The sequence below is a fragment of the Pelodiscus sinensis genome, chromosome 3, assembly GCF_049634645.1.
Source record: "Pelodiscus sinensis isolate JC-2024 chromosome 3, ASM4963464v1, whole genome shotgun sequence".
In the NCBI taxonomy this organism is placed as follows: Eukaryota; Metazoa; Chordata; order Testudines; family Trionychidae; genus Pelodiscus; species Pelodiscus sinensis.
In genome coordinates, this window is record NC_134713.1 from 111,426,112 (window position 1) to 111,439,936 (window position 13,825).

Below are 13,825 nucleotides of genomic sequence, written 5' to 3' on the forward strand. Positions count from 1 at the left end.
GTGATAGTTACAACCAGTGGTTTTTTTGTGATGGTACCGGCACCTCCAGACGCAATACTAGCACCTCCAGTCAGAGCTCAACAACTTTTCCCCTCAAGTACAAGAACCCTTTTTTTTAAAACAAAAAAAGCACTGTTTACAACAGAATATACATTAGTAAATTGTGATAGCTGATCTCCTCAAAAATTCTTGTTGAAAAAAAAAAAGTATCCATTTGAAGAGTTATTTGCCAAATATCTTGGGTATAAAAGTGATATTTGCAAATGGATCTGAGCACCTCTATTAATTGCACATTAAAAAGATTGGTAATATTGAGACAGGTTTGTAGGTTAGGACTCCTCCTCTATTTAGGTTACCGTGTGACTATAACCTTGCTTGGTTGTGTATGATTTCATCTTCTGACTCTCATATCTGCTTTGCTTGGTTCTTCTAACAGATGCCGCCTCAGTATGGTCAGCAAGGCATAAGTGGCTATTGCCAACAAGGCCAACAGCCATATTACAACCAGCAGCCACAACCTCAGCATTTGCCACCCCAGGCCCAGTATCTGTCACAGGCCCAACAGAGGTACCAGACTCAGCAGGTAAGCAGAGTCATCCACTGCTCATAACTATGATATTGCTCTAATTTAAAAAAAAACAGCATTTAGAAGATGGAAGATTTAAAAAACAAACAAACCCCTATCCTCCCATTAACTGTAAACTCAAAACCAGGCTGCAGTGTGCATGGAAAGTGTTGGTGTAGACTGGTATGCCTGTTTGAATCTTTGCTTGCTATTTGTCTGAATTTAGAATCAAGCCAGTTTTGTTTCCTTTCAACTATCCCCCCTTTTATAAAAATAAATAATATACTTCACTGATTTATGTAAGGGTGGGTCATGGATGTCCACATGTCTTGTTTGAAAGTTCTTTGTAAGATGCTCTGTTCATGCTCCACCTATTGATGCAATCACTGTTGGTTTTAACTGAAGAATAGATGGAGCCACTTCTTTGGGGGAGCTAGTGGGAAAGAAAATACATTTCAAATAGCACTTCACATTCCTCATTCCGCACGTCCCTTTAGTGGTGCTAAATAAACCGATTTCCATGCCAGTTACTGGTTTCTATTTACACTCGCCCATGGCACCCATAGGAAATGTTTATTTTCATCGAAGCTGCTACAAACACAGCAGCATTTATTGGCTCAATATTTTTTTAGAAAAGATAGTCTTGTTTTAAAATAAGGTCAGGAGCAATAAAGGGTGGCTTAATATGCTAGAACTTGAGGAATGCCTATGTGAAGCATCCTGGGCTGAAGAGACCTTGAGTGCCCTGAGTTTCCGTAGCTGTACTTGTAGACTTCAGTTCCAAATATAGTCCTAGCAGTGTTAACCACCGGGGGAACTGCCTGCCTGAGAGAGGAAGGAAGACTTGAGGAAAATGAAACCAAAATATATCCTGTATCCTCAGGGATCTAACTAAATTGAGCTGCTAAAGACTAGGTGCCACTGGAAGAACTGTGCAGCATCATCACTCTCTGCAGTTCACTGGTGAATGATCCCTGAGGCACAGTTACTTAGCATACCAGGATAATACTGGGGCAGGGGAGAAACATTTGCTGTTGATAAAAATACACTGTAAAACAAACTAACGAAAGAAACCATATGTAGCTGTACTGTTGTTGTCCTCTATACTCGGGATTTTAAAGTAAGGCAAAAATATTGTCCTGTTTTATTAAAACAGAATATTAAAACAAATTTAATTGGAAATAAATTAATTTTAATGAAAACAATGCATCGTTTATGAAATATATTTCTTTGACATACCAGTTGTGTAGTTGTAAGCAGCTGCAATCCTGCATCATTAAGGTTACTTTAAACATGTAACTGTGATTTCAAATATGAAATTGTAGTTCTGTCTTTCAAATTTAATTTTCCTGTTTCTCTCTATTTTCACTGACATAAAATACATGATTTTGGAACCTGGAAGAGGTAGGAGGGGGCTTTTGAATCTGTTAAGTCAGTTAGTAAGTAGAGTCGTAGTAATATCGCTCATGGTGTTGTGTGGTTTGAAGTTAATAAGAGCACTGCCAGTAAAGGCCCATAGCTCTGCATGTCCATGTATTTCCAAGCCAACTGACAGAATAAATCAGTTTGCAGCTGCTGGACACCTGATTCTGTGTTGAATTGTTACCACTTGATTATGTAACTTTTGATAATCCCTGGCACTCTGTACCGTGCTGTGTAATTTTGAGCATTGTTTTTATATACCTCAGCAAAGTAAGGAGACTACACAGAAGAATAGAGGCTAGGACTACACTATAAGGTTTTTTTGTTCATTTGTTTGTTGTTTTTTTGTTTTGTTTTTTGGAAAAAGTTAGCAAATTGCACTCCACAATTTGTGTAGCTTTTTCTGATCACTTTTCCAGAAGAGGCTTTTCTGCCATTTAGCCAAGTCTAGACTGGGTCAAATGGTGGAAAAGCCTTCTCTTTCGGCAGAGCCCTTAGCCCTCATAGAATGAGGAATACAGGGATCCCCGACAGAGTGCGTTTGCTCTTCTGCAAAATAAAAGCGGAAGAGCAAACGCGTTCTTTGGACACGGTGGAGTTTTTCCAGGAGGACCTCTGGTATCCCGGAAAAACCTCTCAGTGTAGACGTACCCAGAGAGAAAAGGCACTTAAACTGGAATTATGCCTCTGTGGATGACAGGGCTTCTGGTTTGAGGCTCTTGGCCTGAAAAATGCTTACTTTCATGTGGATATTCACCTGTCCCATTGAAGGCTTCTCAGATTCCTGGTAGGACAAGTGCACCACCAGCAGAGTGCTTCTTTTGAGACTTACTACAGCACTCCATGTTTTATCAGTGGTTTTATCTATGTTGTCTTTCCATAACTGGATAGCTGACTCCTGATGGTCATATCCATCAAGGAGCTTCAGTTGGCAGGCACGTCTATTCATATTCTGTGTGTTGTCTTCCTTGGGAATCTGTGTAATCAAACAAAAGTCCACTGTGACTCCCACAAAGACCATAGACTTTATAAGAGCAATCCAAGACTAGACTGCAGCAAAGTCTTACTTCTCTCTGTAAAGATTCCAGGCCACAAACAACTTGGTAAGAAAAGTCAACCTTAAACCTTGGACCACAGTCCAGGTGTGTCTTTTCCTACCAGGTCTCGTGGTCTATTGTACTTATGGTACACCATTTTCCAGATTCCACTTCTGTTGTGTAAAAGCCTGACTTCTGTCTGCTTACCCTTTATATGGAGACATGGTGACTGTCAGGATAGCAATTCCCACCAAGGTCACAGCTTTTTCCTGTTTGGATCTTCATGGAACAAGTCTACGTGGATGTTCCTTTCCTTACACCCACTCCTGACTTGATCATTGTCACTGACACATCCCTCTTACGATGGGGGACTCGCATCTACAATGTGCCATACAGGGCATTTGGACTTCTAAAGGCCAGGATGCCCACCCGGAAAAATAAAAAAGCAAATTGAAAGAACCAGACGAATACCTAGAAACCATCTACTTCAAGACAGATCCAAGAAAACCAACAATAGAACACCACTTGTCATCACTTACAGCCCCCAACTTAAACCTGTCCAACACATTATCAATAAACGACAGCCTATACTGGAACAGGATACTAAACTCCAAGAGGATCTAGGAGACAGACCCATAGTCTCCTATAGACAACCACCTAACCTCAAGATGATTCTTACCAACAACCACAGGACATACCACACTAATACCAACCCTGGCACATTCCCTTGCAACAAACCCCGTTGCCAGCTTTGTCCACATATTCACTCTGCTGATACCATTATTGGACCTAACCAAGTGAGTTATAAGATCAAGAACACATATTCCTGCGCATCCAGAAATATAATTTATGCTATCATGTGCCGAAAGTGTCCGTCTGCTATGTACGTTGGACAAACGTCTCAAATCTTTGCCAAAGGATCAATGCCCACAAAACAGATATTAGACAGGATCACAAAGAAAAAACAGTTTCTTGCCATTTCAACCAGAAAGGACATTGTCTCAACGACTTAATTTCGGGCATCCTGCTTCAAAAGCCTTTTAAGACTGCACTTGAAAGAGAATCCTCTGAACTGTCATTCATGCTAAAACTCGACACTTTACACCTGAGTCTGAATAAAGGATCTAATTATCTTACCCATTACAAAGATAGCTTCTCCAATTATCACCTCTAATATAATTAACTCACCGACATTTACCTTCCCCCCCAATTCCTCTTCTGTTCTGAAATTTGCTTTGTCCTTTTCATATGTGTTCATTTTTTTAATTGTATCCTTTGGTATATATGGTTGTGACAATTTTCTTCCACTATTTGATCTGAGGAAGTGGATCTGGCCCACGAAAGCTCATCACCTAATAAACCATCTTGTTAGTCTTTAAAGTGCTACATAGTCCTGTTTTTTGTTTCGGAATACATATCAGCCTTCTAGAACTGAGAGCAGTATGTTAGCCTGCTATACATTCCTTCCACTCATTTGGTCCTGCTGTTCCCAGATAATGTCAGGCAATATGTCTATTTGCTACATAAACAGAGTTGAGCAACATCCTTTCCTTTTTCTTTTTCTTTTTCTTTTTAATGTATGAGTAGTTCTCAGCAACTTACCAATTGAATATACAGAACTCTGTGGTGAACAATCTGAACAGGCACTTCTGTACAGACCACAAATGTGAGAGACACAATCCCATCCTGAATGGGATCTTCACCAAGAACAGAATGCCTTCCTGGGACCAGTTCATCACCCAGACAAACAAGGAATTGTCCTTGTATTGCTGTGAGTCAGTAATGCCCTTTTGTTGTTTTGGACAGACCAAATCAGGTTTGCTTCTCCTTCCATCCCACTGATACTATGAAATATTTGCTACAGCAGAGATCAGGTCAATCTCATCATGTGCAGCTGGCTGAGACAGTTTTGGTTTTCGGACTTTCTGCATATCAACCTGGCTCCCATGAACCTCTGACCCTCTCCACATCTATTCACTCAAGAGATTGGCCATTTATGACCTGATATTTGGATGGGGGTTCATGTTCAGAAGCCGTTCTCTCTATTGTCAGTCAGAGCAGAAGGGACTCGACAAGAAAATGTCTGGCCACATGGTGACATTCTTCATGGAGCTGCAACAAAACCAGTTATTCCTAGAGTCTGTTCTAGACTATTTTAAAAAAATGTAGTCCTATGGCACCTTAGGGTATGTCTACACACTTGCACACTCTTTCGAGAGAGAAGAAGTGTTTTGTTTTAACTGAATTTTATTGTAGCTAACAGGTTCATTTATATTGGATATTGCCAGTTGGCACATGGAAGGCCTATTTTTACCTTCAGTATGTTTTAAAAAGGGGGTAGGGGGAAGAGGGAGGGGAATACACTAAACCAATATAACTGTTATTCTTGGCTGTGTTTTTCATTTTGAAATGGCATAAAAGTGAATAGCTACTGAGCTGTTTTTGCAGCATGAAATCATTTGCAATGAGTAAAAGTGATATTTTGCTCAAGAATGCCATGTAATTAACAGAGATTGGCAGGGGGAGGAGAAGCAGGAGCTGGTGCTGGGGGAGCTGGCTTAAAAGCTGGTTCCCCCCAGCACGGTCTCTGCTGGGATAGGGGAGGTAGAGGTACAGCAGGAAACGGTGCAGGCAGGGACTGAAGCAGTCTCCGCTCAAGCTGCTTCTGCTGCATTTCTGCTTTGAAATGTAGAAGAATCCCAGTGGGGCTCTTGTACATTTTAAAAGCTGAGGCATCACAGGGAGCACAGGGCCAGAGGGAGTCCCCATTTATAGACTAATCGAATAGTTGATGCAAACGCCATTGACTATTCGATTAGTTAATCTAAATTTAACATCTCTACTAGCAATTAAACCTTATTTTGTTAAGGTAGTGAGATGTATAGTTCTGATTACTATGGTTTACATTTAACTTTTTCAACAGACTTCATTATATATATATTCTTCTTTATGTAGTACGTGTCTATTGAAAAGATCACGTCTTTGAGGTTTAGACCAATATTGTTATGAATTAGCGGATATTATCATTTGATAGAGGGAAATGGATCCTTGAATCAATGATAGATTCACCCTTATTTCAGTTAAAACAACAGTTTTATTGTATATTTGTTGGTATATCTGATGCCACATTTTGGCATAGAATACTAGAACTGGAAGGGACCTCAAGAGGTCATCAAGTTCAGTCCCCTGCCCTTTCAGATTTTTGTGTATGAATTTCTAAATCGAATAGTAGTAAATTTATCCTTTTTCTCCCACTGACTCTTAATATTGAAAAGAAAAAAGTGGAAAATGTACATTATTCTTGTGAGGCGCTTTAGACAAAGTAAATCATAAGGTGGACTGTGTAGCTTGCATTTTGCACATGTGACTATTATGATTCAAAGTTCTTAAGGTGATAATCAGGTTTTACATTAGTCTGTATTTTAAAAAAGGAAGAAATTACAAAATCTAACCACATAATTTTTTTCATACACATTTTTAAATTTAAACAAAAATTGTTTTTTTCTACACATTTTAAATACTCTTTTATGATGTTTTTCCAATCCAAATTTTCAGCATTGACCTCATGCATGAGAACCCAAATAGTCTAATTTTCAGATTTGTGTAATATATTGAAAAAGGGCACTCATTTATTCTTAAAATCTGTGCAAATTGGGCACAAAGAATATTGCCCATGTTGCCCACAATGCTATAGTAGAAAGGTTTTGTTGCCATGAATTGCATTACTCAGAAGTGTCAAAGCACTGATTGAATTATGTAACTCATCCCAAATAAGTAAAGATAAAATATTTATACACTTCATCATAATTGTTTTTTTTAAAAGAAAATCCTCATTTTTTTAATTTACCCAGAGTTAGCACATAAGTTTCTAGTCTTTTGTACTGGAGTTGTGCAGTTTTGGTTGAGATTTTTTTTTTCTATACTGTGGGCTTTACATGTACTATGTGGCTTGAAATCATCATAAAATCAGTTTAAACCATTGCCCTTTTCACTCTGAATGTATGTGTGTAAAATCATCAGCTACAATGTGTATGATTTTATTTGATATTTGGTGTGGTGTTAACCACAAAACCTTCATGGCTTTGCTTGCATGTTGAGTGCAGGTATTTAGAACAACCACAATGCCTGAAGTGTAGTACTGCTGTTATGAAATGTTGAGGTTATACTTAAAATAGATTTTGTTAAAAAAAAAATCCTACAAAACATATGTTTGTTTAATTTTAGTGTAGGGACATTCAGATAATAATTCTTTTAAGGCAGTGGTTCTCAAACTTTTTGGCCTGTGGCCCACCTGGTTCAATGGAAACCTTTCTGTGGACCACCAGTTGCTAATGGATATTCACTGTTATGCCTGAGTCATTTTGCTAGTGCTGCAGCTAGGGAGAACAGTTTAATTTAGCCAGTAAGAAAGGAAATATTAAATTATTAAACAGATTAAGTGATTAACTTTCTCATGTTAGTTTATCAAATTTCATTTTAGATAAAGTAAAATATTAATTTATGTCCAATACAAAAGATTTCAATGTTTTCTTTATTTATGGCAAGGCTAGGGAACCCCTCTAAATGTATACACTTAGGCTATGACTACGCTACAAGGCTTTTGTGCAAAATCTGTCATTTTTGTGCAAAAACAGGTGGAACGTCCACACCTCAAGTGCATTTTTGCGCAAAAAAAAAAATACAGTAAATCGACAGGACAGAGGGCTTTTTGCCGATAGAGTTATTCCTCTCCCTACAAGGAATAACTCCTTTTTGCATTACAGCTCTTGCGGAAAAAGGCATGTGTGGATGCTCCACAGAGGTTTCTTGTGCAAAAAGAGCCTATCAGAAAAAGCACAGGTGCTCTGATGGCCATTCTGTTAATGGCCATCAGAACTTTCTTGTGCAAAAGCGTCCGTGCCATGTGCTTTTGATGTGTGGATGTGCTTTTGTGGAAGAAGTTTTTGCGGAATATATCTTCCGCAAAAAGCTTCGTGCGCAAAAGCTCTGCAGTGTAGACAAAGCCTTATATAACTGAAGTTCAGGACTTCCCATGGGCTGGATTTACTCTTTTGGAGTTAGTGGATTTTCTCGGAATCCACCAGCTCTGGCTCTGGAGTGGGGACAAAAATGAGGGGTTCAGTGTGCGGGACAGAGCTGCCAGTGAGTGGGATGGTGTGTGTCTGGGCAGGAGGTAGGGTGCAGGGGGGTAGAGGGTACAAGGTTTGGATGGGAAGTGAGGGTGCAGGAGCAGTCTGGAAGTAGGGTGTCTGGCCAGGGGGAAGGCGCAAGAGCAAGGGAAGGTGCAGTGTCTGACAAGGAAGAAGGGGGCAGGAGGAAGGGTGGAGGTGGGGTATCTGGCCAGGAGGGAGGTTGGAGCAGGCTGGGGGTAGGCTGTGTGGCTAAGGGGGAGGGTGCAGGAGTTTCTTGGGGTTGGAGTATCTGGCTAGGGGAAAGGGTGCAGGAACGGGGCAGGAGCGTGGGGTGTTGGTGATGGGCAGTGCAGAAGCACGGTAGGTGTGCGGGGTCTGGGCATGAGGGGGCTGGAGGAGCACTTATTTGCTTTCGTACCTCATACCCTCCCAGACATAATGTCTCAGGCATGGCCTCCTGTTGCTGTCATTGGCTGGATTCCGACCAATGGGAGCAGCAGGGAAAGCTTCCAGGCAGTGCGTTAGTGCACTGCTGTTTCCCCAGACAGGGAAGGGGGAGAGGGAGCGACAGCGCACAGAGTTGCTTCTGGCTCCACTTCGCTCTGCTTCTTCCTCATGAGGCGGATGCAGTGGGGAGGCTCAGGGCTTCCCTGTTGTCCCCCCCCCCCCTTCACTCCAGAGAAGCTAGCGCTGGCATTCCAACCTCGCCGGGGGAAGGAAGGAGCGGGGAGACTGGAGCACCAGCATGTGCTCCCTGCTCCATGGAGAGGGAGGAAGTGTGAACGGTGTGGGGAGCAGAACTGGAGCAGAACTTGAGCTGCAGACTACCTGGAAGGTGGCCATGGATGACTGGAGTTTGAGAACCTCTGCATTAGAGGCTTATATGTGACATTAAGTTAAGCTTTTTTTCCTCTTTATGTCCTTAAAAGTGTGTAATGATTTCAAGAAGGACACATTTTTCTATTAAGTTTAAATCCCCATGCAGTTAGATGGTTATCCAGGTGGAGGCTTTGCTTTGTCTTTCAGTCTGATTTCTGCTTTTGTAAAGTCTGTTTCATATGCATGGAGGATTGCTGTAATTAACACCAAATAAGTATTAATATGTATGTTTATTCCACTAACTAAGGTTGCCTACTGGACTTCAGCTGTGCTAGATCTTCCCATGTTAGTGGAAAAGACTGAGTGACTGTTGGCTCAGGAGTCATTTTGTTTAAATAGTATTTTCAGTATATCCTGTATGGTTTCACTTGTCTCCATATCTGCATTCAACACCATTTTTACGGCAGGGATTTTTCTCCCTTGTAACATCATACCAAGTGCTAGCTTGTTAGACTCTATGGGCAATCTTCCAGAATCAAGTAACCTGAAGGGGAAGAAGCAAGAAGAAATTAAAGTAGTGAAGAGAACCCTCTGCAGATTCAAATCTAAACTTAAAGACAAAGATTGTGGTAACATTATGGAATAGCAGACACGTTAACGGAGGTATGTGGCAAAGGTTTAACTTCACAGAAGGCATATTGTGTAAAACCAATCTACTGTTTTTGTGATCCGAGAAACCTTTCTTGGCCCTAAACAATAAAGTTTCAGGGCCACGCCGACTGATTAAACAGCCAGGAATTTACTCCACGATATTCTTCCTGAAACCATTTGTACTAGCATGAAACCAAAACTGAGCTGTAGGATTTTTGTCTTTTAGTTAATATCTGTATAGCAATTTGAAGGTGTAAAATATTTCATGAATGTGAAGTATTATTATTATTTATTATTATTAAATGAGGCAAAATATTTTTTATCTTGCCACGCAAACTAGGAAGTGGCAGCACTGGGTACTTTATAAATTGCTACACTTTTGTGTGTGTTTGCCTACTTAACTTCCCTAATTAAAAAAAATACTGTTAATGAGAAGTGTCGGTGTAGTCAATAACTTATGTTTGCTTCTACTAGGTTATCTTCAGATTTAGGGCCCTGTCTGTGGTTAAGAGCTGATTTCTCAGGCTATGCTTTCTTTCACTATGTTCAATTATTAATTCTTACTTAGTTAAACAAGGCATTACTTCTTGGGATCTGAAAGGAGGAATTTAAAAGGCTTGTGCTGTTCTGAGAAAGTAGCTGATAACGTTTCTCCAGACATCTATTACTGGATGTGGGCTTGATTAGATTCTGGTAGATAGACTGAGATAAGACTGATCAGAACACAATGAGAACCTGTCTAGCAGGGATTGTTCACCACACACCTGTATCCCAGTGATTTTTTATTTTAACATTTATTCTTTTTTTCCTGTGCCACAGAAAATGTGTGTAGTGATACCACCCTCCTTTGTAAAGCGCTTTGAGATCTGCTGATGTAAAGTGCTATTATAAGAGTTACGTGGTATTTTTATAATTGAATGACAGCCTTTGGATTATCTCTCATGCTTGTACTGTGACTAATACAATGGAAACCCAATTTTGATTCAGGTCTGCAGGCATCTGGCATGTAAGTAGCAAATAATATTAGGAAGCATTGATGCTGAGCATTTCGTTGGAGTAGACCTTTTGTTGGCTCAGAAATAAACAAAAGACAGTAGGGAAAATATCCAAAAAAATCTAGCTGTTCCTTTCTTTCCTTTAAGCTTATGGAGATAGAAATAGATAGACTGCAACAGGCAATGAATGATCCTAACTCATTTGACTAAAATCTCTCCACCTGGTACCTGCTGAAGCGGGGAGCCCAGGCCACTGCAGTTAATTGCTTGCCTTTAAAAAAGTATGGAACATTTATCAGGCATTTAGTATGCTACACCTAGAAGACAACCTCGTTTCAAGTTGAAAAATCCAGTGAAAATATAATCATCCTAAATTTTAAGAAAGTGTGCTCATGTATTTCTCAAAGGTCAGAAATTAAAGTTCTCAAATCATGTTGGTGATTTGGATTTGATCCACAAAGCATTATTGTTGTTGTTATGGCTTTGTTGCTATAAGTTTCTAAACTATGATTTCCAGTATTTAAATCACAGAAGGTTAATTAAAACAGCTCTTTATTCGGCAACTGCTTGAGCATATTAACCTTGCAAAGGCTGTGTTAAATCACTGAAGTGATAGAATTGCATTTGCTTTATAAGATTTTGCTGCAAGAGCAAAGACAGTGCCATTTATAGTTCAGTGCTGTTAATTGCTTAGCATTTAGATATTAGCACAGGAGTCTATTAATTAACTTGATAATAAAACTATTGGAATGTAGGCTGATAAAAATGATTTTGTTTTAAAGGCGATTTCCAGTCAAACCTGCTTCTTCCTTCCCATTTCTTGTCTTCCACTCACTTCTTTTTTTGTCTGGCAGTAGACATCAGTTTTGGTTTTTTGGGGGTAGGTGGGGTTAAGAGTGTTATTAATATCTAAGAAGCAACTTTATAGAATTTGAAGGGCCTAGTAAACAGACTAGTAAATGTTGAAAGGTTGCTTGCCCATATAATAGTAATTTAGTTTATTGTCCTGATTCACTTATCTGATTATGGAGTACAGCTATAATTCTTTCTATTTTCATCCTAAAACAAGCTTATTTAACACAAATATTTTAAAATTCTAATAAAATGAAATAATGAAATGATTAATAAAGAAGTAAACTTTTTATCAATGTGTCTGCATCTTTTGGGATTTTTTTGTATTTTATGTGTCTTTCAAATTCTTCATTATTCGTGTATTTCAAATTTTTAGTAATCTTGTAAATTATATCTTATATCCAGTTGCAACTCCATAATATTCTGTTAAATTCTTTAAATTAACTTTCATCATTTCCTCAAAGGCAAAGACCCCAGTTAAGGGTTTGTTTGCTAACCTTCCCTGGCGTAAGACTTAATGCAAATTTTTTCCTGTCTTTATTTCCTTTTTTTCTTAAAGATACTGAGTGAAAAGATTTCTTTCTAGGTTTATTTTCTGAATTTGGAATCAGGTTCTAAAACAGGTTGGACCTCACTGGTCCGTCACGCTGGGGACCCAACTAGTCCCGAAGAAGGGGATTTGCTGGCCCAGTCCCTTCCCTCATGGCTCATACTGCCACCAAGCAGTGGTCCATCCTACCCTTACTGCTGCCTGAGCTTCATTCAACCCCCCCCTCCCCCGGGCTCTTTAGATGCTGCTGGCCGTGCTATTACCAGGGCCCAAGCACCACTGTCAGAGCTGCACAACCCAGGCAGAGCTCCGCAGGCGCTTGGCTGCGTAGCTGGGGCTGGAACTCTGTAGCGGAGGTGGAGGGTTGAGTCCGGAGATCCGCACCTTGGGCCAGAGCTCCCTGGCTGCCGCTGGGGCTCGGGTTGGAGCCAGAATAGGGCCAGAGTTCCACTACTGGGGCCAGAGCTCCCTGGTTGCCGCTGGGATTAGAGTTACATGGCTGCTGCCAGGCTACAGTTCCGCGGCTACTGGGGCCAGGGAGCTCCGCTGGGACCAGAACTCCCCACCATGCCGCCCATCCTGCCCTCCTCCCTCCCACCACCCACACACAGGGCTCCCAGCTGAGTCGCTGGTGCCCCCTATGGCATTCTTGCCCTGTCGCCAAATCTCCCTGTTCCTAGACTGTGGTCCAGGAACATCCATGATTCATGCTGGACCAGGGAGTTGTGGTTGAGGGAGGTACAACCTGTATGCAATGTTCTCCCTGAATATAAGCCAGCATACATCACGTATATACTCATCTCCCACACCCAGTATACTCACTAACCCAGCTGCAGTGGAGTTGAATGTGTTTGTGAGCCCATTTCCAAAATGTTCTTTTCTTTTGTCAGCAGTTGCAATTAGAACTAAACAACACCAATTGAAATGGAACAGCAAATTAAGGCCAATAACAAAAGCAAATTTGCTTACATAAATTAGTATGAGATGACTAACCAAATGTTTTCATATGTTTTTTGATGTAGAGAATGAGGGGTGGCCTGCTTGCTGTTCTCTACAGATCAAGCTCTGGGAGAATGATGACGGGTAGTCTGTTTTCATTTCCCCTCCTTCTCCTCTCCCTGACTGCCCAGTCCTCTTTCCTCAACCCCCCTTCAAAACAAAACAAACAAAATAATCCTCTCTCCTTTTTGTTTGTATTCTAGAAAATCAAGAAAATTAAGTAATTTGCAACTGCAGAGTTTGCAAAATCAAATTTGCATACTTTCCCATCTTGTAAGATTGGGAGGTTTTCTGCTGCCTTATTATCCAACAATTCTTTTACCCTTTCTTAATGAAAACACTGTGACCTATTTTATCTTCATTGAGGATCAGTGTCACAAGATAGCTGTTCCCTGTGGCTAGAGTAAGCACAGCTCCCTGGTACCAGAACAGGCGATGGGCAGGCGTACCTCCCGAACTCCAAAAGGACCAGAACAGGTGAGCCCTATCCAGCTAATCAAAAAGGGCTGGGCTAAACCAGGACATAGAAGGAGATGCAAGTGAACAGCTGGCAGAGATAGCTGAAATAGACTGAGTCCTGGAGTAGAAAAAACACTCTGGAGTGGAGGTGTAGCTCCTGTGGTGGGCCTTTAGAGCAAGGGGCTAGAGCAGGGTTTCCCAACCTATGGGTCAGGACCCAAATATGGGTCACCATTGCATTTCAAAAGGGTCGCCAGATGTCTCCTCAGGTGGCTCTTACGGAGCCGTTCACACATTTTTTGATTCGCCCTGGGTCACCAAATCTTCCTGAATTGTCAAAATGG

The 13,825-nt window shown here is 40.8% G+C and overlaps 1 protein-coding gene across 18 annotated transcripts in view; it reads left to right on the plus strand.

Moving 5' to 3' along the window:
• Positions 1-13,825, plus strand: part of ARID1B (AT-rich interaction domain 1B) — a 449,448-nt gene that overhangs the window by 104,539 nt on the left and 331,084 nt on the right. For 17 of the 18 annotated variants that reach the window (XM_075924515.1, XM_075924516.1, XM_075924514.1 and 14 more), the window contains exon 3: positions 437-583. The exons of the other annotated variant lie outside the window; for it this stretch is intronic. In XM_075924515.1, the coding sequence (XP_075780630.1) occupies positions 437-583 (147 nt within the window). The remainder of the gene's footprint in view (positions 1-436; positions 584-13,825) is intronic. 18 annotated transcript variants of the gene reach the window in all.